This window comes from Centropristis striata, chromosome 10 (assembly GCF_030273125.1).
Source record: "Centropristis striata isolate RG_2023a ecotype Rhode Island chromosome 10, C.striata_1.0, whole genome shotgun sequence".
NCBI lineage: Eukaryota > Metazoa > Chordata > Actinopteri > Perciformes > Serranidae > Centropristis > Centropristis striata.
Genome location: NC_081526.1, coordinates 13,971,039 through 13,998,613, shown reverse-complemented (window position 1 = coordinate 13,998,613; position 27,575 = coordinate 13,971,039). Strand labels below are relative to the sequence as shown.

The 27,575-nt window shown below is 40.4% G+C and overlaps 1 protein-coding gene across 2 annotated transcripts; it reads left to right on the top strand.

Moving 5' to 3' along the window:
• The first annotated feature begins 948 nt into the window (after window positions 1-948).
• pou3f3a (POU class 3 homeobox 3a) lies at window positions 949-27,575 on the top strand. 2 transcript variants are annotated; one of them, XM_059342174.1, is made up of 2 exons: window positions 949-998; window positions 24,922-27,575. In XM_059342174.1, exon 2 carries the CDS (start codon window positions 25,512-25,514, stop codon window positions 26,793-26,795), a length of 1,284 nt encoding a protein of 427 aa, XP_059198157.1. In that variant the 5' UTR covers window positions 949-998; window positions 24,922-25,511; the 3' UTR covers window positions 26,796-27,575. The 2 variants fall into 2 exon arrangements, with proteins under 2 accessions (XP_059198157.1, XP_059198158.1); XM_059342175.1 differs by lacking the exon at window positions 949-998 and adding an exon at window positions 21,970-22,277.

Sequence of the window (27,575 nt, the reverse complement as noted above, 5' to 3'; positions counted from 1 at the left end):
GTGCAGCTGCAAAACAAAAAACAGAGAATTTCAGATAATAACACACTTTCTGGTCAGGACACGCTCACATCACTATATCTTAATATAGCAAATATTTGTTTGCTGCTATATTAATGTTTCAAATGTCATGTATTGAACCTTTAAGAGAAAACTGAATATGCATGTATTTTTTTGGCACCACTTCAGATCTGCAGCATCCAGACATATACAATTATTAATTTTTCCTCGCCCTACAAAATCCTTGAGGGGCAGGAATATACAGCTTATTTTTCTTTTCTTTTTTCCTTTGTGAAAGTCTACCAGTGGCCCCTATTAAAAATAATATTTAACAATTCTTTTTTTTTTTTCAAAATTGAACTTTATAAACATTATGAACATACAGATTTTCAGCAGGTTCTATAGATTCTGACACAGTCAAACACTCAAATAATCAAGACAATCAAACATATAAAAATATTTAAAAAGTACATAAATAAAATTAAATTGAAAAATATTAAGGTATGTTAAAATACTAAACACTACAAATAAAGTCAATATATCTTTATAAGCGGCTACAGAAAACAATTCTTTAAAATCTTACATTGAATTATTTTGTTTGTCATGAGTGTTAATAATCCTATGTACAAATTAAATTCAACCATGATAATATTAAGGTTTTATTATATTTATATATATATATATATATATATATATATATATATATATATATATATATATATATATATATATATATATATATATATATATATATATATATATATTTGGTTGAAATAAATAAAAAAGCTTTTCTGGCGTTTTTTGTCTTATTTAAAAAAAAAATATTTTCTGTTTTATTTTTTTTTTTAGTTTTGAGCTATAAATTAAATGACCTGGCTCCCATAACTTACGTCACATGATGACCTGCGGCAGGTTAAAGGTCATCATGTGACCTGGCTTCCGTTTGGCTAACGTGCAGGTGACCCCGGATGCTTCAGACGCACCGCGCGAACGTTTAGATGGTGAGTTTGTTTGATTTACTATCACGTAGTATTTACACTCTTAGCGTTACGCAGCGTCATCTTCAAATCGTGGATTATGCAACATAATATGCATCCTGACTGCTGGTTCTTCTGCCAAATATTTCGGGCTCACAGTGACGCTCACCTGTGGCTGTCTGTGAGGAACTAAGTCGTTGCTGTGCAGTGGTTCATGTTATTATGTGCTGTGCTCGGTTTGCCTGAAGACCACAGTTGTTGTGTTACTGCTGATGGTACAGTGAGTCTGGAGGACTCTGAATCTTTATACTTTCTTCCTTTTTGCATTTGGTGGTTGTTCAGTCAGCTTTTGATTTGTGTGAGTTGAATGAGTCCTGGCAGGTCTGCTAGTAGCTCTGAGGACTGGTCATCCAGGATTTAAGTAAAGGTGTTCTTTATTTGATACATGCATTGGGACGTTTTGATGTAGACTTAACTTTTAATCTGCATATGCTTCACTCTTTGTAGTATCCAGTACTGATCTGGAGGATAACTGAGCTTTGTAGTACTGCATATTCACCGGCTACTTAATTGGCGAGCAAGGTGTACCTAATAAAGTGACAGTGTGTTCTTCTGCTGCTGTAGCCCATCTGCTTCAAGGTTGGACGTGTTGTAGGTTCAGAGATGGTCTTCTTCATTCCCTGGTTGTAACAAGTGGTTATTTGACTTATTGTTGACCCAGTCTGGCCTTGGACTCTGGCATCAACAAGGCATTTTAGCCCAGAGAACTGCTGCTCGCTGGATATTTTCTCTTTTTTGGACCATTTTCTGTAAACTATAGAGATGGTTGAAATACTCAGACAAGCCATTCTGGCACCAACAACCATTCCATGTTCACAGTCACTTTAATCACCTTTCTTCCTCATTCTGATGTTTGGTTTGAACTTCAGCAGGTCATCTTCACCATGTCTACCTGCCTAAATAAACAAACTGCTGCCATGTGATTGTTCACTCTAAATACAGCAGGTGAAGCTGTTAAAAGTAATTTTCCCAGCATGAATGTGTGATTGCGTGATGCCAACTATTGGTGCTCTATAGGGTAAAATGTATCAGAAAGGATCTAATTTATTATAGTATATTAGGAGAGAGAAATAGGGGTTTATGGATTTAGCATTGCACTCCAATTGGTAACCAAACAAATAATTGTGTTTGTAATGGAGAAATGTATTATTTTTTAATAAAACATCCAAACACAGACACTGACTTCCACCCATGCAGACTTGGCCAAGGCCTTAGCCGACCATGCACCCAAAACTAACAGATAAACACTTTAAAAAACTAATTGCTAATACAGAATTGGCACATGACGATATTCAAAATATTTTGGGGGGTGAGGATGCAACATCAGCTGGAGAAAGCTTCTTTTTATTTTAGACCAAGTGCACAACATTTATGAAGAGAGCTGTTGAGGTGAATCAAGGTAAAAGCCATTTTCTTTTATTGATTTCCTTTTCCTCTATTTAAGCCACCCAGCGGTAGATAAACATGCAGAAAAGGTGCGTGGGGGTTTTGAATCTTTTGAGAGGTCACAGCTCAATGTTTCCCAAATATGCAGTCAATTTACTGTTTGAATTATCCACATTTGCTGTTTTAGTATTCCTGCTGGATGTCAACACTGTGTAGTGCCATGTCAACAAATCTCTTGAAGAGTTGTGTGTTTTTCTTAATGCCCAAGGAGGCTTGTTGAAACGTGAATTTATGCTCCAAAGCTGGCTAACAGATTCAGGGTTCACTGATTTAGAGGCAAAATTCATGAATTTCTATCCAAATGAGGTTCATAAAATCTGTTAAAGGGACAGTTTGGATTTATTGAATTAGGGTTGAGATACTGATCCATATTCAGATTGTTACATATAGTAGATGGTGAACAGCATGCTTCCTGTTTTGGAGCAGAAGGCAGGAGTATCCAATTGTATTCAAATGTGTAATATCAATTCTGTGAGTGTATGCTATATTTATAATAGGTTAAGGTTACATGGGGGGAAATAAAGTCTTTCTGTGCTCTCTTTAAAGCCACCAGACTCCATGTACATAAGCAGCACTTTTACCTGCCTGGATTGTTTTGTTTTGTTTGAGTTACTGTGTTACTTTTGTGGATATGAACTATCCCTTTAAAACACCAAAGTCACACAATAACACAAACAAATGAACCGATCAAGGCAGCAGTAGACCAGCCACTACTGTGTTCTGCAAGCTACTATAACTGTTTTTGTCATTGGAGTCTGATGGCTTTGAGGAGAGCATAAAATGGCATCAGTTCCCCCTGCATAAACTTAAAAAGAGCTGTCTGACAGCAAGGTAAAGTGGTGAAAATATTTTAAACATGGTGTATACTTAAACTGATGTTGATTTTTTTTAGGTGAATATGTTTTGCTGCTGCCCCTGTCCTTAGCAGTACATTGCTTAGCTTCTGTGTCAGTACTCCTGCCTGTTGCTCTAAACTGGGGCCATGCCCACCGCCATCTACTGACTATAGATAAATACCTCCAAGAACATTTCAAATAAGCTGAACTATCCCTTTAATGCATGCCTGGTAGAGTCCTTATTCCCTCTGTTTTATCAGTGTACATGACACATAAACAGCGCTGTAAACAGTAATGAGTATAATAATTCAGTGTGATACAGCAATTACACACTTAATAAAGTGATATTTGACTTTGAACTGGACTAACTGCTCCACAAGCTCCAGAGCATCTTGTCTTGGGATTATGAACCCCTCTCCTGCTAACAAGGCACCGTGGCTAGGAACCAGAGCTGCTAATGACTTAAAGAGCATATCAGCTATGGCTCGTTTGCTGAATAGCGGAGGGGCACACTGCTCAGAGTTTCCACTTTAATTAGGGACTGGCTAAAACACAGCTCCCTGTGGTCTCGACACATTACCAATACCCGACTGCTCTTGTCTATTAGTGCTTGAACAACTCCACAAGGACTGCAGGTAATCACACAGCTGTCCAATAATGTCATGCACTGGAGTAATGTTTCCTGATGACACGACCTGTCCGTACACATGAAAACAGAGTGCTGTAATGCACATCCTGCACTTTGCATTCAGCGTATGCAGGTATATTGACCGAGTTCTGCATAGAGGTCACAAGTTCACCTTCATTCCTGAACATTCAGGTTGTTACACGGGAAAGAAAACCAGCGGTCACAGCCTCTCTCAATCAAGCCCTGATCAAGCACAAAGGAAGATCTGACTAAATAATACATGACTTGCCTTCCCATATACACTCCCCACTGGGACACTGAAGGGAGGGGTGCAGGTTCAAACATCTTCCCTCATCTTCAAACGTCCTGCCTTCATCTTAGCTGCTGCCAGATTCTCTGACACTGCGTAGACCTGGAAATATCAGAACGGAGCGACTGTTACAGGGGGATGCCGCTCATTTCACTGGATGTTTGTCCTTGTCCTGAAAGACTCTCTTTGATTTGTGAGAAATTCAGTGATATTCAGACTGGGGAGGAAAAAAGGAAGATTGACAACCTGGTGGTTGGTGGTTAAAGCACAATTGTTGTTTTTATTCGGACATTAGGGTTGGGCAGCGTCAATGGGATTAGCTGACGGTCATCGACCACTGAGCCTAGAATCGTGTTTTAAAAGCCCCACACCCCTATTGACACCTGTACCTGAAGCAGGTTTGTAGTTGTTTTTATTCAGGTCAAGGTAGATATATTCTTATTTAAATAATGGTGCACACTCTGATTTTGTGAGCGCAACTCAACATGCACACTGGGGCTGTCACATCAATGAATCTAAAGCAGAAGAGAATTTGTTCAAACTAATTAACACTTATTTTTAGTCTTTGCACTAATGTCTGTTGAAAGTATAAATGAGATGACAGAGATCCTTTAATTCTTAATAGTGGATTCAGCACCTTAAGTGAGTTTTGTGCCTATATAATTTGATTCGTTTTGCTCGCTCGCACCAACGATATCATCATGGACATCCTCATGTAACAGTTTGGCAGACATTGGACAGCCCTAGCGGACAGATTTAGTATTATTTTGATGTTAAAGGCCAACAAAGGGCCACCAAGTCACTTTCCTATTGTAAATCTAACCTGCAGTAATGTGGAGCACTTAGATGAATGTTGGGTTATTGTAGGACCAGAAGGAATGTGTAGAAATTATATTTCCATTAAGAGGTCTGAAGTGAAACTGGAACAACTGAAGATAGAAAATCTCATTAAAATTGGCTGTACACAGAATTTGGAGCATAACCCAGGAACCGAACACCATGGATCGGGACGCCATTATCATTCTGACGATATATATAAAAAGTTGGCGATGTTAATGCAAGTAACTTGAGTTAATGTTTATGTTTTTCATACGTAACCATGTCACTACCCCAGCTCGCTTCGTCCTTGTGACACCTTAAAGTCTGGCATTTATGTGTATTCTTTTACTTTTTAAGATATCTTTTATTGCCTAACCAGGAAGGTTTTTGCCCAAACGCTTGAAGTGGTTTTGTGGCATAATCATAAGGAAATTGTGGCCTTTTGATTCAACGTAATAACTTGTTTTAGGTGAGCGCCCATTGAATGTGCTGATAACAACCTTTTCAACCTGCCAGCAGGTGGAGCAGGCCTCTGCTCACTCTGATAACAATTGAAAACAGTGAGATGGTAAACTTAAAGATTAGGTTAAACTTTTTCAAAAATGGTGATAAAAGAAATGCTCAAAAAGACATTGCATTAAGTTGTAGTAGCAATTGGAACGGTCTCGACTCAGAAGGTGGTGTCAGCACCTTCTATTCTATTTTTCTCTTGTCAGTTTCACTCTGTATGTCTTTTATGCAGAGCTATTCGTTGATATTACTAAGTCCAAAGTTAAAACCAACTTTGACTTGTATTGAATAATTATCTCAGCAGTTTTCAGTGGACAATTTTCATTTTTGCAAAGAATGAAAAATGCTAATTGGGCTCTATGTTAACTTTTCTTGTGCGAGTCCTGGTCATTTGATTAGAACAAAATAATACTCCCTCTTCTTTGACTGGGAGCGCAGGCACGAGCACAGAAGGCAGGCTGCTCAGTAGGAGTCACAGAGCTGCTGCTCTTTGGCTGGTGATAAAGATTCAGCCTGTTCCTTTAGCTCCAAGTGTAGTCATGTGTATAATTGCTCTGGGACTGGAAATGCACCATGTGTGAATATAAAGGAAGGGACATTTAATAGGAAACACTGTCCAAACAACATAGCTTCAGTTTGCTAAATGTCCCATGTCACAGAGAAGCTGCAGAGGAGACGAAGGTTCATGATAGCAGCAACAAGCGGTGACAGTGAGCGAGGCTAACGGGGAAGAACAAGAAACTAGATAAAAAGCGACGGAGGGCAGCTAATCACTGCAGACTGTTCAAACAAAAACATCACATTTTTCAATCTCTACAATACATTTATAGATTTTTCCTCCTACTTGGACAGGATTACAGGGGGAGGGTGGGAATAAAATATTTACCATGCTGCACAGTAATTTAACTCATCGTTCCGGACAGCTTTTTAACCATCGTGAAATTACAGGATGTGGTTTGTTAAAGGCATTCAGCAGGATGAGCCAAAAAAGATCTGACATTACAACAGGCCATTTGATGAGCTTTTGCGGGGTCTTGCTCTCCTGATGGCTTTAATTTTCTTTTCTTTTTTGTCACCATATTTATCCCAGATAGGCCTTTGTGTTGGTGTTATCCTATTCCCGTCTCTGAAAGTAGCAGAATCATTGTTGACGTTCCATTTCACACAAAAGTAAAAATTGACACGAAGATTATGAGGAAAAAAGCTGCTCAGCAAAAAGAAAAACACTTAGAGATTCACTTTAAAATAGAAAAACGTCAGTCCGGACAGGATTAAATTAAAGCGGACTCGCACAGGTGATGCTGAAATTCAAGTTGTTCGAAAACAGTTGAATATTCACACATCTGGCACACACAGAGCAACTTCAGCTTTCATTTCGAGTCGTGTTTCTGCCGATCTAGTCCATCCTTTGAGCTCCGGTTTTGGTCTTCACCCACTCCTGATGGAATTAATCTGGCTCTTTAGCTTCTAAATAATCCACAATATTTGCTCATTTTGTCTATTTGACATTTGTTGCTGGGGAGGTAACATCCAGCTAATTTATCTTTATAACTATGACTTACTAATTATAGAAACAAAATAATGTGATCCATTTCTTCAATAGCAAATATATCCTGTTTACATCACCTTTTAATATAGAGTATGGATTATTGCAGTGTCATGTCAAAAACGTGGCCAATAGTGACAGTGAAATGTGAGAATAACTACAGTGATTACAGCAGTACTGCAGGTATACCTGGCTGAGACAAAAGAGCTGAAATTAGCAACCAGAAGATGCTCTAAATCAAAGAGCAATAAAACAGCCAAGCACCAATCACATAAACATAGACCGACCTGAGTCCAGATACTTGACATCAATCATATTGAGATGTTTTTTTTCCTCCAGTTTCAATGTAGTAATGAAAAACATTTAATGTAAGCTCAAGCTACCTGGAGAACTGAGGGGAGAGGTGCACCATTTGGTGCTGACTTGCATGCAGACATAAAAGAAAGAAGCAGAGAGCAAAACACTTATAAATTGTCTTTGTCCTGAAGAAGGCATACTGAAATATTGATCTCTAACACTTGAAATAAAAAGATTGCATTGGAGTTACGGGGGAGCTTCTTCCTGGAGAGCAATTAAAGTAAAGGTGGAGTAGAGAAGCTGGGAGAAGACATGGCCAACAGAAAGCTGGGGGGGTTGGGGAAACGTGGAGATATGTGTTTGAGTGACTGGGTTAAATGTAAATGTCTCATTGATTGTTTGGCCGAGGCAAGCAGAGACCCTGCTCCTATTGATCAGCTCAAGGCCAAGGGCATGATGAGGCTTACTGCTCAGGCGCTGACCTCTGCTGCCTTGACCTTGGCCTAAAGCCAGAAAAACGCCCTTTAACCTCCATTATATGACCTCTGGCCTCCGTGGGGGTGGGGGGTCCCAGATGTGACCTGTGTTGTACGGTTTGGTGTCCTGCCTGTGCTCTTGTTCTCCTCGACAAACTGCTCAAGCCAGAGTAACATCTCTGGAGAGTTAAAGACAAAGCAGGAGGTTAAAACGCGTCACTTTAATGCTGCTTCACCTGAGAGGTGCGACAACGGTCTGTGAGCTGAGAGAAAAGGGGAGAGGGAGGACGTACAAATGTTTTCTACACTCCTAGGAAGCAGTTGTAAGGTGCTCAGTGGTATTGATCTGGTAATTTAATTACATGAGCATGCATTAAACACACATACACAAGCACAGACACAGTGATGGATCACAGTATCAGGAAGCTTTCTTTGTGTTTATGTACAACACAGGAGGATGCTTTAAAAATCAGTGATGAGGCTCTCAGTTCAATGTGAGTGTGTGTGTCCATATTTCAGTCCAATCAGCTGTTATCAAAGAACTATATATTTTATTATAATGTATTTTCCAAATTCTTAATGGTTGTTTTCTACTGATTTAGGCACTGCCGAACTGTAAACTAGATGTATGCTTTATTCTCTCTTCTTTATTCTAAAGACAAGTTCATAAATATAGTTATTAATGCAGAAGATAAAAAGCAGCACTAAACAATTAAATGTGTCACTTATTTTGTGGAGTATTTTAACCATATAAAAGGGATGATTCAACTTGATCATATCAGGTGCATGGAAGGATCTTGATCACTTTATCGTGGAACTTTTTCCCTCTTCTGAATAAAGATAGTCAAACCACTCACAGTCCAACTCAGGCAAACTCTACATACTGGATAAATTTCATGATCACTATTCTGACAGTAATAAAATTGTGGAGGATAATACAGTGCATTATGTACTGACTTCAGACTCCTGTTAGGTTGGCCAGTCCTAATCCCATTCAGTCCTAATCCCATTCAGTCCGATTCATAGTTGTGTGCAACACAACCCGGTTTCTTGCCTACTGTGCCTCCTCCGTGACGTGTTTACTTCAGCTCCAAAACTACAATACCTCTCCATAAAGGTGACGTCAGTCTGACCCTGTGTCCTACTACCTGCATACAACACCTACTATATATCCACAAATGAACCTAAAACATCTATCAATGTCCTTTTCCTCACTGGTTATGGTGTGGTGGTACCAGACTCAGCCAGACACAATCAATAGACCCTCAGGTTGAAGGTGAGAGATCATGGCCTTTGTATGTCTGTGTGTGTGTGTGTGTGTGTGTGTGTGTGTGTGTGTGTGCACATAATGTAATGGTGTAATATGTCAGGATGTGCTTTTGAATCAAGGCAATTTTTTGCATCTATGTTTTTTCCATGTGTACGTGTGTGCTTGTTCTTACTACATAGTGAGGACTGAAAGCTTTTAAACAACAGAGTGAGGACATTTCTGAGAAGTGAGTACATTTTGGCCGAACCTCACTTCTTCTAACAAAGGTTATATTGAAGATTAGGGTTAGGCATTTAGTTGTGATGGTTAGGGTGGTGTAGTGGTTGGCATTCTCACCTCACAGCAAGAGGAGCCAGTGTTTGCATGTTCTCCTTGTGTGAGCGTGGGTTCTCTCCAGGTCCTCCAGCTTCCTCCCACAGTCCAAAGACATGCAGCTGAGGTAATTGGTGACTCTTGTAGTGAACGAGAACGTGAATGGTTGTCTGTCTCTATAGGGCTGTTTCCACTACCGGGCAATACCCGGAGTGAGGAGGGTCTCAATCGCCAAAACGCCCCTAATTTGAATATGAGCAGTCCAGAGCGGGCTTTTGTCGGGACTTTTTTCGTCCCTGTCGAAGAGCAGGCCCTTTGTTCTCCCCTGAAAAAAGCCGGGTTACTGATCTGATAAATTGCTAAGCAGGATGCGACGTAGTACTCGACGCCACAACAACACGCGCCATTTGTAAAAGTCAGCGAAGCAGTGTTGCCAACTTAGCGACTTTGTTGCTATAATTAGCAACTTTTCAGCTCTTCTTAACAAGCTGCGGGGGCCGGCAGCTCATTAAGAAGAGTAAAGACGAAGCGGCACATTCCTCCTGCAGCAGTCTCTCCCAGCTGCAGTCACAGAGCCAGCTAACAGTTAGCTTTGTAGCAGTACAGTGTGTATGTTCTGCTGCTGCAGGAGGTGTTCACTTAGCGATCTCTGTTTGTTTACAACAAGCACTGGACACTATGTGCACAGTTAGTGATGCCGGTTAATTCACAATCACGATGTTTATGATCAGTGGAGAAGCTGTGCTTAATTAGCCATGCTGCTTTGTTTATGATCAGCTGCTGACTTTGTGCAGAGTTAGCGACGGCGGCCACAGTTGCATCTCCCGTGTTTAATCCGTTGTGACGATCGAAAAACCATACTTCACCTCCGGAGTCTCGTAAATCTTTCTGGGGGCCTTTTTGTAGTGGAGACACGCAGAGTGAGCAGACTTTTGAGAGGATGTGGCTTGAGACTTTCCCAGTGGCCACTCTCCCCTCCAAAGGAAACACAGCTTATGTGTCAAATCTGTAATAGTATGCCGACCTGTCCAGGGGGCGGAGATACCCCGATAATAGATGGATGGAAGGTTAGGGTAAGGCGCAAAGGAATAAATGTATTGTGTCAATGAAGGGTCCTCACAAAGATAGAAGTACAAGAATAGGTGTGTGTGTAGTGGGTTTGGGGAGGGGCCAGTTATTGATCACTGCCACCACCCACCTTGGCCAATTGGACAGAACATCTGAGCCTCTCATAAATCAGTCATGTCATTAACAGTGAATTAATATGTGAGGAAGGTAAAAAAAAAAAGAAAAGATAATCACATTACAACAGGAAAATCAATTTCAGTTAGTGAAATTATACACTAACAGTCTGCACTTTGATTATGCTTAATCTTATTGTATGTGATATAAGGTAATAATGACGGAGGCAATTAACTGAACTGATCTTTTCAGTTACACCTGCAGCACAGGGGGCTCAATCACATCTTTTTTCCAGAACACAACAAGGAACAATTTCCATACTAATAGTTGTGTTGTCATATGGTCCTGGTGTGTTTGAGCCTTCGTACTGTAAGTTCACAGCCCCGTCCCATCTCCAGTCGCTCCACATTGTGTGCTTATTGCCTTTATCAATCTACTGGAGCCCAGAACAAAGACCTTCGTGTTCAAACAGCAATTACTCTCTCATCTCCTGAGGCATCAGCACAGGCCTAATTGGATTTAAATGAACCCCCAAATTTCCCTTTGTTACAGCAAATAATATGCAAGGCTTTTTAATTAAGATCCGATACAAGCCCACGTGGAGGGTCTGCAGTTGCTTTCATGTCCTGCTCTTCAAATAGAGGCTGGAGCTTGTGTGGCGGACAGTTGGGTGCAGAGTTTGGCTCAGTGGGAGGTTGCATGCTGTGGTAGTGTGCGTTTGGGGAGGGTTGTTGTCTATCAAGAGAGGTGGATCAGTTAATTAAAGAGCTCAAATGTGATTGATCAACTTCTTTTAGAACTGCGAGGACAAGTTTCGTCCATGTCGCAAAAGTCATGTTTTTGTTCTGGATTAGAAGATGGTCTTCTTGAAATGAGACAAAGAATAACTAAAATATAAATCCTGTAACTCTTGGATTTGGCTTCAACGTCAGAAAGTATATCTCACATGCAGAATCCATATAGTCAGAACCACGCTGTAATAATGTAGTGATGATGAAAGTTATAGCCCAAAATGGTACCAAAAGACTTGATTGATGGCTAATTTGGGTCACGCAGTATGTCTTGGCTGACCTGTGGTGTTACAGCTGATTTTTTTGTTGCATTTTGTGTATCATAAGTCAAATATCTTGTCTTGTTGGTATAACAAAGCTCATTTGCTCTTAACAATGCGTATGTTTATGTCAAATTTCAATAGAAGACAGATTTCTCAAGATAACAGGATAAAACAACTGTTCGGTTTTTGGACATGATCGGAATTAACTGTAATCAAGTGAGCTGTCGTTTGAGGGGCTTTTAGTACACAAAGGCTCACTTGAGGACAAAAAATAAAAAATATTTTCTCACGATAATTTTCTCTTTTTCTTGAGAAATCTGCCTTTTGTTTTCTTAAGACTGTTGTCACGAAAACATTAGCTCGCAGCATTAGAAAATAAGTGCAAGACTGCTTTACAAAATAGAGCATTGAAGCAACAGATTAACACACATTTGTTGGGCAACTCAAGTGAGTGATTACAGAAGCACGATGGTGTAAATACACTCCAATTTAATAAAAATAGAAAACCCAATGCGATTAAACTGCTAAACCATTATTACATATAATCATTTGAAAACAGTACAGATACAGATTATGTTACATTCAAAGTGATTTTTCGAAGTGTTTTTGTAAATGTACACTTTGAATTCTGAATTTGATGCGGTCTGTTTTTATTCATGCAGGCCCAATATTCACTCTTCTTTTAGCTCCCTTTTGGACTCTATCTACTCTTGAAGGAAATACTTAGCTCTGTTTTAGTTTTGCTGACTGAATGCTCAATTGTGTTTGCCAGCTAGTTGCTAAGATGGTCTGCCAGTTTTTGTATGCAGTGGGTGAAGCAGAACTTTTTATTTGTTGTCTCCTGTTGTTGGAAATAAAGCTGACGAGAGCTGTGACAGTGACCCAAAACAGTGAAGTTTAGAGCCTAGAGTGAAAGGGTAAAACTTCTCTGGGTTTGTCACTCTCCGAGCAGTCTTTTTCACTTACATGTTTTATTGCAATATATATAAAAATACTGATTATAGCAACGTCCAGCATTAGCAAGAGATCCATGTACATCTACAGTCAACACAGTACATCTCATGAAGGTAATTGTGCCTCTTTCTTTCTCAGGAAAAGGCATTCAAGAGTTGAGTCGAGCCTGCGTGTGTACCTCGGGCATAATTTAAAGTTGTGACATGTGTTTAACAGATGCTGCGGCACACAAGGAATCCTTTGCCTTTGGCGAACGTGCACAGACAGAGTGAAATGTGCTGAGTCTGGCAGCAGAGGTGTCAGCCTTTACACTTGGACTCTACAATGACAGTGATCATTCGCTGCTTCGAAAGTGATTAGACTGCAACTAAAGAATGTTCTCACAATGGATCACTGTTGTCAGGGGGGATATGATTGATTGATTGATCTGCTGCTCGAGTCCTCTCAGAGTGCGCGGCGATAACACGGCGGCTGGAACAGGAAGTCATCAGTCAGCCAATCTGTGTCATGAATCATTCAACCTTTGACTTCATTACTCTGTTGAGTCAGCTTCAAGACACTTGGTGCAGAATTGGTAACAACATTATGAGATTTTTATTTTTAATGTATGATCTCCAGTTTTATTGCTATAAGACCACCCAAAGTTCACCCATCACACTAAATGTATGGATTGAATTCTGCCTTGCCTCAGTGAATTAACAGAGTAAATAATGATAGATGATGGAAGAGCAGGGAAATCTTTTTGCTGATAGCGGAACCATCTTTCTCAGTCACTCTGCACACAGTTCAGGTCATTTCCATTACCTCAGCTGAGACTTAGGAAGATAATGATAAAGTGCCGAATGGAATATATATTCACTCTCCGCTTTCCTCACATATGATCCCCCTTTTCATTGAGAAAGAAAAGGAAATATTAAGTTAAGCAAAGAAAATATTAGCCAGACAGCGTGCGGTAAGCTGTGTTAAAAATGTCTGTTTTTCTACAAGGCGGAGTTACTTCATTATACGTGCAAGCAAATTTGTATTCACAGTTCAAGCTTGTGTTAACATTATAGACTTGAAGAGCAAAGCCAATTACAAGAATCGCTTTATTATCATGAGCCGCGGTTGTGTGTATAAGAAGTGTTTGTGGTGGAAAAGGATGGAGCTTTGGGTTTGTGGTTGCAACAGAGAGCAGAGTGTGGAGTTCCAGCTGAAACTGTGTATTGAGAGGCTGATCAAGAATGAATGGAGCTGTGAGACTTTCAATACTTCTCATTTCTCTCTATTCAAGTCCAGAGAATTCGGCTCTTATTCCACGAGGTGAAGTCGAACAGTTCCATGTGGTTTGTGAGTGAATTAATCATGATGATTAATTGGCTTTCAAGTTAAATATCCAGTGAGCGATGTCAGGCTGCCAGACATCAGGGCTAAATTGACAGGCCTTTAAGGAGAAGCAGATTGATTTACACAGCAGCTAATGAATCCCCCTCCACCCAGAAGGGGAGGAAAGGTAAACAAGTCCTTTCTTTTCCTTCCTCCCATCTGCCTTGTTCAAGTACACTTTGCTCTCTGTATTGAACTCTAACCTGGTTTTGAGACTCTGGGACTCCTGATAAATTCCCCCTTTTAAAATCACTTTTCAACTAACAGGACAGCTAGAACAGTCAGACAAATGTGTGCGTTTGTCCACATTAAAGTTGCAGTGTTCTTGTATTATCGTTTTCAAAAATTATTCCAATGCAGTGGGCCGATGGCCAATTGAATCGGCAATCGACAATGGCAATGCAATGCCTATCTAGCTGTCGATATTTGGAAAAAAAAATTGCCCGAAAAACCCTGCCATGATGAATTTTAAAGTGTACATATACCCCTTTTCGACTAAGACAATTCAAGGGCCACTTTGGAGTCATGCCTAATCTAGAACCCTTTTTCGACAGCCGAAGAACCGGCTTTCCGCAAGGAAAACTGGTTCCAGAGCCGCACCAACTCTTTGCTGGTCTCGAACCACGAGCCGCTTATGTCGGGCTGGGGGCTGGATAATCGTGACATACAAGACCAACAAAAATGTGTATAATTAAATGTATTTGATTTGTTAAACTGCAATGTAATCAAAACAAGGTAGTCTGTGCTAGGTAGCTAGTTAGAACTAGCTGACTAGCGTTAGCTTACAAAAAAGGCTAACATTAATATCTTACGTTCAGTATTAATAAGAATGTAATTGCCGTCAATAGCATTCAAGACAAGCAGTACAAATGTGTTGGACCAATCATGTTTAGATGCCAATGTAGAGAATTTGTAGAGAGACGATATAGTCCACCATTGTTGTTATTCTGCTTGAAGGTGCTAGTGTTTCTGGGAAAGCAGAGGTGTATCTGTGACATAATGACGATGCTTATGGGGGTCGATGGGACGATGGATTTTTACACACAGTGACCCAACTCTACAATGCAGTATGTCTTCGGTTGGCACACTGCTTTTAGACTGGTCCAAACTGAAATATCTCTATCAAATGGGTTGTCTTGACATTTTGTTCAAACATTCACAACCCTCAGAGGATGAATCCTATGGACTTTGGTAAAAATCTGCCTTGTCCTCAAGCACCACCAGCAAGTCAAAGTTTTCACCTATTCAACATCTTCCAAATTGATTGGGACACTATTTTGTTTTTCAGACAATTAATGCTAAGGTCTTAGCATAACAGCGTCATAATATAGGGTCAATAAAGCCATGTTCAGACCTGGCATTAGAATCACCCTGTGTCTTGAGTGACCACTTGTGATCAGATATTGGGCATGACTAATACAGCAGACACTGCGATGTAAGATTACAGAAACGTCTGTTGTAATACCTGCATAAACCTGAATTCTGTTAAATTTTATCTGCTCTATAATCAGCTGTTTTATGTAAATGTGAGAATGATTCAGAAGGATATCGTTACTTATGATCAGAAAGTTGTTTCTTTCTACTTTCAGGTTTGTAATCTGAGGAGAAAACCGGGCAGAGTTGAAAAAACTGCAGCTGGGTACCAACCCAGTCAGCTTTTATAGTTTGTGGATGGCCTTTACCATAGTTCCCAGTATATTAAGTGTGGGTCTATGGCTTCATCTTGATTCAGACAAGACAAAGATTCCCATCAGTACTGGCATTTTTTTGTTATCAAACCTTATTATACAGTTGAGAAAGAAGAGAGGCTCATAATCTTTCAGGAGGGTCATGTGTTGCAGTGGTGAGGTCAGACTCAGTAACTGGGTGTAACTCAGAAAAACTGCTCTGAAACAATGGAAGCAGTGCTCGAGCGTACAATTTAGAAAGATATTTGAAGTTGCAGACTAGAGTTTTGCATCCACAAGAAAATGCTTGCAACAAAAAACGTCTAACTTTGAGGATGCACTAGAAAGTAACTTTTGGTCTTCTTGAACAAAACAAAGCTACAACAAAACGTTCTGATGTGAAGAGGAGCTCTAAATGTTCAGACAGCATTTCTCTGCAATCGTTTCAGATTTACCTATTGTCGTCTCCTGCAAAGCTTTTGTCTATCTTCACATAATTGTGACAGTCTGTGTTGAAATGAAAATGAAACATTTGCTCAACAATCTGTACAGACAGTGCGAGCAGAGTCTATTATCTGTTTGTTTGTAGAGACTTTAGAAGTCGTTTTATTGTGTTATGTGCTATTCTGCTGAAACGTTAATTAACTTTCACTTGGCAATAGTTTTTATGAAAGGGAAGAGTGCTTATTCTTGAGCCATTTTGAAATATATATTTTTGTATATGTTGGCCTCTCTGACACCAGATCAGGTTAGACTGTGCATGGCTTGATTAACCTGCCAGGGGAACACTGATGATCCTCATTCCGTGTCAGCATGTGCACTTCTTCCTAGCATTTCTCTGCATTTTCTGTCTGCTGGAACCAAAATGTACATGCTGTATTGAGGAAGACATGAAGCTATGTATTGAGACCATAAAGTAATTATGAGAATGCTTCCTGAGGTAATAAATCAAGTGAGAAGTGCAGTTTTCCTGTTTACTTACATGAACTTCTTTGTGTAGCCGATTGAGTCGCCCCCTGCTGGCCATAGCAAAAAATGCAGGTTTAAGAAACTTTCACATTGGCTTTACTTATCAGGCCTGGAGGTTGCCGCTTGGTAGTCATAAAACTCCCTCCCTTTCCATTTTTTCTTTGCTGGACATTAACTCCCATCTAGCGTTTTCAGGATTCAACATCATTTTATTCAATAAAGAATTAGTGACGAAGAAAGAAAAACTTGCTGAGGTAGCGAGCTTGCTTAATTTTAGTCAAGCTTGATTGTTTACAGGACAATAAGCTCTCACAGTTTATTAAAAACACATATTTGTGCCATTGAATCCTGTGTCATGACTTTAAGTTGGACAGTGGAGGTTAAAGAGTGGATGATGCAGCACAGCTAGTAAGAAATGATTGCTCTGTGTTTATTAAAATTTGATAATGCTGCAGCTTTTCTGACTGTCTTTACACTGTTTCTCTGTCACCACCATCCTTTTTAGTCAGGGGGAATAAATATTATTCCTATTACTGGTGGCTAACTAAATGATCTCCTCTTCTACATGTATTCTTTTTTTTTTGCACTCTCACTTGATTTAGTTTATTTTGCAGCAGACATTCATAATTTCCATGTTACATCCTCTAGCTGGTGCTCCACTGAAAGGTCATGGTTAGTAAAAAGCAGAAGCTGGAGTACTAGCTGTGTTTTGATGTTCAGTGCTACCTATTCCCTCTCTGTAACCCCCCCGAGCCCCTCTGATCTACTCCGCAGCTCATTAAAACACCCTCTCCACCTCCGCATTAGCATTAGAGTCATGGTCAGACTGCTTTGTGTTATAAGGGTGGAAAACAATATCAATAACAACAACAAAAACAATAGTAGCCTTTGGTCCAGGGAGGAGAGGAGGAGAAAGGTCTTTGATAATGTACATCAAAGAGAAATGCTGAAGTACGCTGTGTTTTCATTGCGTGCATGCCAAGGTCGTCTCTGATCCTGCCCGTGTGGTGTTAGCGCTCGGGGCCTGCCGAATGGCACGAGGTGAGCTGCTGGGTCTACAGGACATGTTCTCAAGGATAGGAAGTCAAACACTGGAACCACCAAAGCTTGTCGTAGGTTAAAGTCGTGGCCGTCGATTGACACTGATTTCCTCCTCAGTGAATACATGCGAAAGGGGCTTGTGTGTGGAAGCTACGTACAGTCGGGTACCTTAAAAAGTTTGAGACCACAATCATCAATAAAACTATGAATTTCTGTACAATGTAGAAGCTATATGTGTGCTGGAAAGCTACAGCAGGTCCCCAGTGCTGAGGGAAGGGCTGCTTGATTTAGAGTCTCTATCAAATCTCTGTGTGAAATGCAGCATCAAAAGTGGAAAACGATAGAAGTAGAATGAGACAGAGCTTTATCTTTCTAGCTAACTGTTTAATTAGGAAGAACCCTTAATCTCAGTTGTAGTTGCAGTTGTAAATGCTAATAGGTTGAACAAATGTATTTTGGTCCAGATGCTCTGCAGCTGTTTGCCAGAAGGTAAATGGATGAGCAGTCTATGGAAGAAGTCCTTCTGATGGATTAAAGAGAAAGCTTAGAAAAATATATAACAATCAAATGGATTTTTATTAACATGAAAATCCAATTTTGACTCAAGGTGCACTTTACTCACTCTGACTCACTGTGCATTTACTAGATTTACAAGAACCTTCCAAGCAAGAATAGCATGGTCGTCATCAGCAGATGTAGTTTGCTTAGTTGTATTCTTGACCTTGATAGTAGATAGACCAAAGAATTTCAACTCTTGGTCCACTTATTTGCTTTTTCCAGCTTTCAACCATCTTACATGGTTTTTTATTGGTGGAGGGCATAGCATGTGCCATAGGTTGTTCTGTATAATTCTTTAAAAGCCAATTCTTACTCCCACATATAGACACTTGGTCAGGAGCCCTTGCATATTTTTTAACACATTATAAAGGGTTCTCTATACCTCTGGGCATGCACAGCTGCTGGAACTGAGGTGACATCGTAAGGTAAGTAAGGTAAATGTTTTTGAAGTGCCGAGGTGGATGTTTGAGTCAAACAGACAGAACTCTCACTGTTGCCACTAGGCGGCAACTTTCTAGTTTGAGCAGTGAAGAAAATGTGGAAGTGCCTTAAGCATGCATTCTTTGAAAAAAGTCCAGCAGTCGGTTTCAAAAGAAGTCTGGTCCTATCTATCTCAATACAAAATGAAACTACTTCTCACTTGATTTATCACCTCAGAAAAATTGCCTTGGCAACATTATGGTCTCAATCGCTATTTTTCAAGTCTTCTTCAATACAACATGATGTTAACTGTGTAAATTATGGTCCCATTTAGAAGTAAATAGGTGATAAAGCAGGATATGATTTGGGATGTGGCTACCCCCCCCCCCCCCCCCCAGTCCAAATAAGGTCTCTTCCGGTTTCAAAAAACAAGGACAAATAAACTGTCACATATGTACTATATTTTTAACTCAACCTGTGATCATTTCCTAATCTTAACCAAGTAGTTTTGTTGACTAAATATAACCTGATAGTTATGTTGTGTAGTTTTGTGTGAATCCACTACATTAACCATGTGTTAAAGTCTATCAGACCACTCTTCATGTCTAAAAATTATGCTTTATAGTTATCCTGAGTGTTGCACCAAAAGAAAAGTTACACCAGGAGCTTCGAACCAGGCGTCTGTACGCAGTGAGTCGGGAGTTAGAATGTGTTAAATTGTTACTGATGTGTAAAGTATTTAATAGATTTTGTATTAATTTTATTAGATATAAAATGCAAACCCTTTAAACTGTGCTTTATTAGAAAGATGTACCAGTGAAGTCTAGCTAAGAAGAACATGGTCATAGTGGAGAGTATGTGCCAGGATAAATTGGTCATTTACAACTTGGGCTGCCTGTACTGAAAAGGGTGCACTCGTGATGAAGTAGCCTTTTTATATATCCATGGATACTTAAAAAAAGTGATAATATCTTTCATATTCCAAACATTTATCAGCACTGAACTTAATCAGTCAGCTTGCATGTTGTCCTCCAGTAAAACTAAAGTAAATGTGTCACTTGGACAAGAAGTTAAAATGGTTGTAAGATACTAGAAATAGATTTTTTTGTTACCCCCAAGAAGTATGCGAGGGTAGTGTGCAGTGAAAACTACCCTCACTGAGCAGTGAATAAGTGTTAATACCACAGCTGCACGACACCGTTAACCTGCTGTGTTTAAAGGCTTTCATTGTATATATTTAATTAGATTCCACTCTTTTCCACTCGTTTCTCAGCTGATCCGCACCGTTCTACTCAGTGCCGAAATATTTACAATAACTTCAACTTGTGTCAGATAGTGTTCTATTGTTATGTTCTCCTGAATCCGTTCACAGTTGAAGAAACAGTTATTATAAATTCAGCCACTCGTCTCACCCTGCTGAGTAATCACAGGTGGGTTTTTATTTGAACTCTGGTTTATAATTCAGGTGAAGACAATGTGTGGCACTTTGTGCACTGTCAGGAGTAGAGGAGTGCACCACACACAACTGTGATTATCCAGGATGTGATAGAACGAACAGTTATGATCCGTAACCCACTGGAACACGCTGTAACAGGAGCACTGTACCATGAATAAAAATGCTACAAACTATTTTGCCACTTTTATCATAAGTCACTTAATATTTCAGTATCTGATACTTCCTTCTTTTCCTCCAAACCCACCTGAGAAATCATCTTAACTACAGAGAGCCTTTATAAGCACGTGGACCTCTGTGGGAGCTTCAGAGAGAAATCTGTCCATTCATGAAAGGCGCAGGGCCAGCCAGACTCAGCCAGGCCGGCCCTTCAGGGACACCCGCTGTTTGACTTGGCTCAGGACCGGGCCCGGGTACAGGGCAACAGTTGTCCGTAGCCACAGGCTGCAGAGCTGAAGGTATTTCCTGACTAAATTTCTCTGTCATACTGTTTGCAGTTGTATTTGAAGGACGGCGAGGGAGAACATGGATAAAAACTCATTAGATGCCACAGTGGGAAGACACAAATAAATGCAGTCATATCTTTATTTCTTTTTCACTTCATGAGCCTTGGTAAACGCTGAAAGGAAATTAAAATCTCATAGGCTTCCTTTCCTTTAACCTAATGTGCATGTCCTCTTTTTTCGCAGCCCTATAAGCACTATATTTTTCATATAGGCTGTGACTTTATCTAAATGCACTAAACCCCACAAGTCTCATCTTTTCTCAATTTCCTCTGTTTTCCTTCTGTGACGGCCCAGATGTTTCTCTTCTCTCCGTGAATTTTGTTTGGGTTTAGCATAAATATTCAGCAAAGACGTCTGCGTGTAACGGGCCATCATTCCAAGAACATCTTTCACCATTATGTTAATGCATATAGACACTTAGAAACCGGCAAATTTCAGGCTTTACACACACCTGCAAGCACCTGTGTATACACACACACACACACACACACACCGAAAACGCACGTGCATGCAGAAAAAGAGAGATGAGTGATGTCTTTGTACCATTTCCCGGCTGTACTCTCTCTCTTTTCTGTTCCTTGTCACTTTGGCCCCTTTCAAATGATCCATTGGGACTAATGAATGTAATTTTCACAAATTAATTCCCTCTATTCATACATAATGGGCCAAACCGCAACAGTGTTTAACCAGTACATCTGTCCATTGGGTGTCATCATTTAAGTCACAGCAGGGGTTGGTAATTGACTGTTGCTCCACTGCGTCTTTTTCTTTCCTTTTCCCCTTCCTGTGCTTTAAGTAATTTCATTACATCAAGTGCGGTAAAAGAATGCTCACTTACTGACTGTAAAAACATTCATCACGTTGCATTCAGACATTTAAATTAGAATATTATTGCTCATGTTTGCCTCCCATTTCTCTGTCTGTGACTGAGGACTTTGGAAATGGATATACTTTGATCATTACCCGTCCATATCCTCTGTTTCCCTCTCTCTCTGTACCCAGACTACCACGCTTTGTCTCTCCTTGTCTCCTCTCCGCGGCTGCCTCTGCTTCTGATTTAAACGCGCAGCAGGGGGTTGTGGGTAGAGACTCCCACTGTGAGGGATCTCTCTGACTCAGGGAGAGCTGAAGGTCAAACACACTCATGATCAGAACCACAGGATGACACTGAAGAGGTGGAATATAAAGAGTGCCGGGATGAAAACCACGGAGATAAGTTCTCTCCTCGCAGCAGCGTTTTCAGTATTCTGTAAACAGCGCTGTGTACGGCTCACAGTGGAGGGTGTGCCTGGTCTCTGTCAACACACACATATAGTATAAAATAAAAAAAGCAACTTTCAAGTGTTCATTAATACCTGGTAACTGCAAAAAGCCATATAGAGTGAGATCTTCTCATAGTCTGCAAAAAATATGAATAAACTTGATAACTCTGCTATCAACCACAACACTTTGATCCTCACAACTTAATTTGAGATTTGTCTGCCTTTTTTGTGTTTCTCTCTCTCTCGCTCCTCTTAATTAGACAGACCTTTGACCAACAAAGCAAACAGGACGTGAACAAGAACACGAACAAGAGAAAATCATCTGTTTCTTTGAACGGAAAACTCCTGGAGCCCAGATGAAGGTTTTCCCTTTTTCTCCTTCGCAATTTTTGTTGGAAGCATTTGCATATTTCAAAAGTCTACCAAAGAAAATAGCCCAGGGGCAGAAATGGCCGATCTGCATATTGAAGACTCGACAGAGGGCGAAGAGTGGGAGACAGAGAGAGGGAGAGGGAGAGGGAGAGAGAGAGAGAGAGGGAGTCTCTGTTTAAATGATTTGAAGAAGATTTAAAAGAAACAATGATAGAAATTAGCTGACAGTGTCTTGCTTATAATGCTGGATTAATTGCAGTATTCACTACAACTAAAACAGATTATATGCTTAGTTGTGAAGCAGTTTCACAGAGAGAGAGAGAGAGAGTGAGAGAGAGAAATGTGCATCATAAGAAGGCCTCTTCACCCAGCTTCCTTCATGAATAACAAATAGAGGACCCAGTGCTGTGACCAGCCAGCACAACACATGAAAAACATTAGTGCATTCCCTGAGTCGTCTGGTTTTCTCTACATTGTGCTGCCAGGTTGGAAAGATGTGAGACACTGTCGTGCTTTTGTACTGCGTCTTTGTTTTTACTGTGTTTTACAGAATAAGACTCACCAATAAACAGGTTTTATATACTGTGGAATACATAATTACTTATAGTTTTATGTTAAGTTGTAAGTAGTTTTATTAATATATTTTAAATCAGTTACTGATGCTTTATTGTTCGGTTTAGAGTCATCAATAACTTTTTACACTTGCTTTATGATCCATCAACAAAGGGTTATAACGATAGTCAGCCAGCACTGTGTGATGTTTGAACATTTATTAACAGTCTTATTATTTTATAATAAATTATTTACTGATACCACAGAGCAGTGACAGGCCATTATTAACACTTTATTTATTTGTTTTTATTTTATTTTACTATAACTACAATATCTGTGGCTGTGCAACAGGATCAATGGGCTCACTGAAAACAGCAAAATCTTAATTTCAAACATATAATTTATGTTATGATGTGATACAGATTCATGGACAAGACTTAATACTAATGCAATCTGCTCATTTGTTATGTATTAAGCTCTTTATATAACATCAATAAATTGTTTGCTTATAATAACAATTCTTACAAACATAAAGAAAACTCTAAAATCAGTTGGAAATTAGGTTTGAAATGTTGTTGTTTTTTTTAAAAGCATTCCACAACAAAACTAAACTAAACATTTTTAAGATTTGGGTAGTAAAATAAAGTTTGGTTTTGTTGTGCATGAAAACTACTTGTTTTTAGGTAGATCTAAAGTTCACCAGGAAGACCAGAATAAACAACAGTTTGACCACAAATCATCTGAAAAGTTGATAATTGAGAAAACCTTTATTAATTACTTTTTAATAGTCATAACAACGTGTATAGATATATACTTATTACATTACGTGTCAACTCACTTTGTGCTTATTTATGGTTAAAACGTTAAAGTGTGTATTAATATTAGCATGACTATGCAATTAAACCACAAATATCAACTTTGAAACACTTTAGAAATGTATTATTAGAAAGTGTAACTTTTAGTTATTCTAGTTATTCATTAAATGATTCATTACAAACATCCATTACAACTGTTAAGCAGCTGAATTGCAGCGTTTACTCACTGTAAATGCTAAATATTGTGTTAGTCACGAAATTAATTTTAATCCGTACAGCCTAATGAAATAATATAGGGTATAACACACACACATCTACTTTTTTGATAAGCCAAGCAGCAAATATCTTTTCCTAATTCATGGAAAATGCTAAAATCGGGTAAATCTAAATGCATTTTGGAATCTGATAATTGAACGCAATGCTGAGTAGGTGGATTCAAATGTTGTGATAAAAGTCTCACTTTATGTTGCAGTTTGGGTAAATACATTTTTGTGTCCATTTATCTTTTACCTTCTGGATGAGATCCAAGACAAATCCTGAAAGCTGAAAAACATAAATTAGCACATTTATTAGGCTGCACCTGGCTCCTTTCTCCAGTCACAAAATTCGCGTCTCAGTCGATGCTTTTACTCTCTCAAGGCCCTTAAAACTGAGGCGAACCCCGTGGTAGAAAACTCCCCATGACACGTTTATTTAACAGGCCATCCATAAACCGACCCAGCATGGAAACATCCCCACCAGAACCAGCTTTTTTTGAGGGTGGAAAAATCAAAACTGTTTGCTGGTGTTGTGCACCTTCAGCGCGCACCAGTGCGGCGCGTCACGCCACTGTGGCCTTTCCTTTACCATATGAAAAGAAGTGCGCATTAAGATGCAAGAGGCGTACAGACCTCCTATGTACCCAAAGCCGACTTAAGTATCCTTGACACAGGCCTCGGTCTCTCTGCGTTATTAAGAGATAACCATATGTGTATATATATGGCAGTATTTGTCTGGCATCAGTAACTTCGTGGCTTTATAACCTCAGAATCTGTTAATGATAAAGCCTATAATAATGATAATAACAAGGGGAATAATGATGCACAATATTTATTCTATTTACTGTCATTCTGTAAGAAGTTTTGTTTTGTTGCCAGATTTGTTTGCAAGATAGATGATTCATGTTTACTTTGCGCGTCATATTATTCTCAAAGTCTTGTTTTCCTATTATACAATTTTTATTTTATTTTATTATTTTTTTTAAGCATTGTTGCTTTTATTCCTGCAGCAAGAACTTTGTGCACCCGAGGCTGGAATGAGACACATCAGCTCCTCTCTGACTGCGCGTCCAATCAGCTGGAGCTCTGCAGAGCCTTGCTGCTGTAATTGGATGGAGATGGGGAGAGGAATACGCAGCCTTGGCACAACGTAAACACACGCTCGTCTTCTTCGCTCCACAGAGGACGCGCCGGGTAGAGTAGATGGAGTGAGCGAAACTATATCTACGGGGACCAGAGAGGGCTTTAAAGTTTTTGTCTTTATCATTTAATCGCTTTAATATCAGATAAAGGCGTTATAAGTGAGTGAGCTCCTCATGTTGGCACGGAACAAAGAAGGTGTTTTCCATATCAGGTCTGTGGATTACGCACGGCGAAGCTCCCGGGACAGAGAAAAGTTTTGACTATTGTTTTGTTGCACAAGAATGCTAAGTCAGTGTGTTTTATCACACGGGGCTCAGTGCGCACAACCTGCAGTGTAACTTAAATTATCACCTGAGCCTCTATGGAGTGATTTCCCACTTTTTTATAGACTGCATTTATTAATGGATTAGAATTAACTTTAACAAAGCACCTGAAGAAGAAAAATATCTGCAGATATATGCTTTGGGGGATGGCAACAGCCACCTCGAGTCCGTACCTTGCCAGCAGCAGGATTTTATCCGGTCCAGTCCTTCACTCTGACCGGAGGGTTGGTGGCATGCAGCCGGGCAGCACCGCTGTGACCACGGTGTCTAGTGGATACAGAGGGGACCCTTCAGTAAAGATGGTGCAGAGTGACTTCATGCAGGGAGCCATGGTGGCGAGCAACGGGGGACACATGCTAAGCCATGCTCACCAGTGGGTGACATCGTTGCCTCACGCGGCAGCCGCAGCAGCCGCGGCCGCGGTGGCTGCAGCCGAAGCCGGCTCTCCGTGGTCACCCACCTCCCAGCCGCAAGACGTAAAGAGAGGAAGGGAGGACCTCCACACAGGCACCGCTTTGCACCACAGGTCCCCACATCTGGGGCCCCATCAGACGCACCCGGGGAGTTGGGGAGGCAGTTCCGCGGCGCACATCAGCATCACGGAGGGGCAGCAACAACAACAGCAGCAGCAGCAGCAGCAACAACAGCAGTCTCTAATTTACTCTCCGGGTGGGTTTACAGTCAATGGGATGCTCAGCTCGCACGCCGGGCAGAGCCTCATGCACCAGGGGCTGGTGCGCGGGGAGTCCCCGGAGCTGGATCACGGAAACCACCACCATCACCACCACCACCATAATCACCACACGCACCATCACCAGCATCACGGGGTGAACCACGAGCCACACTCAGACGAGGACACCCCGACATCTGACGACTTGGAGCATTTCGCCAAACAGTTCAAACAGCGGCGCATCAAGCTGGGCTTCACCCAGGCAGACGTGGGCTTAGCTCTGGGCACCCTGTACGGCAACGTGTTCTCACAGACCACCATCTGCAGGTTTGAGGCGCTTCAGCTGAGCTTTAAAAACATGTGCAAGCTGAAGCCTCTGCTCAACAAATGGCTGGAGGAGGCCGACTCCACCACCGGGAGCCCGACTAGCATCGATAAGATCGCCACCCAGAGCAGGAAGAGGAAAAAGCGCACATCCATCGAGGTGAGCGTAAAAGGCGCGTTGGAGAGCCACTTCCTCAAGTGTCCCAAACCGTCCGCGCAGGAGATCAACTCTCTGGCGGAGACTCTGCAGTTGGAGAAGGAGGTGGTCCGGGTCTGGTTCTGCAACCGCAGGCAGAAAGAGAAGCGCATGACGCCGCCAGGACTGCCACGCACCCCGGAGGACGCGTACTCGCAGGTGGGCAGCATGGGTCCTGACACACCGTCGCCCTCCATAGACTGTAAGAGGATGTACAGCGACACGTGAACATAGCATTCACAAAATACCGGACAAAAATCGTTTGAATACACTTTTAGAGAAAATATTTCATGTTTCCCTAAATGATAATTGATTAACTTTTCTTACATCTCTCAGTGTTCTTTGACCCTCAGTAATACTGTTATCCTGTATGTATCCATTTCAGAGGCGGACAGATGTCTACTTTTATGCATCCTTGGATAGCCTATTTCTCTGCACTATGAATCAGCCTTTGGGACAGAAAATAAAAGTCTGAATAGACAAGTATTTAAAAAGTCTACTTAAGGCTATGTTTCTTTGAAAAAAGCCCACAGAATGAACATTTTATCAATCTGACGCAAATAAGTTCAAACTAAAAGTTATTTCTGTATCTCTGTAATGTTAAAAATAAAAGTTCCCTTGAAATGCTGCAGTTTGTTGTCCCACAGGCTACACTGGGCTGTACTTTACCTTTCTTTTATATGAAAAAAGAATGATTGAAGACGCTTTATCCAGCATTCATTTGTTTTTAATGAGCAATAATTTATCTTCTTTCAAACATGTTTCTCACTTTTGTGTTGTGTGTTAGTGGATTTATGTTGTGACACAGTTTGAGATGGTCAAAGAGCGATTTACAGTTACACGTATTGTGTTTTTCCTTCATAGGAAACTCAATTTTTTTAAATTGGCAAACACTCCCTTAAGTTTATGTACAAATAAGTCTGTTGTGTATCCTTGTGTGATGATTTGGACTATTTATTTTTTTCCAGTGTGTTTATTTTCATGGAATAGACTAATTATTTAATAAAT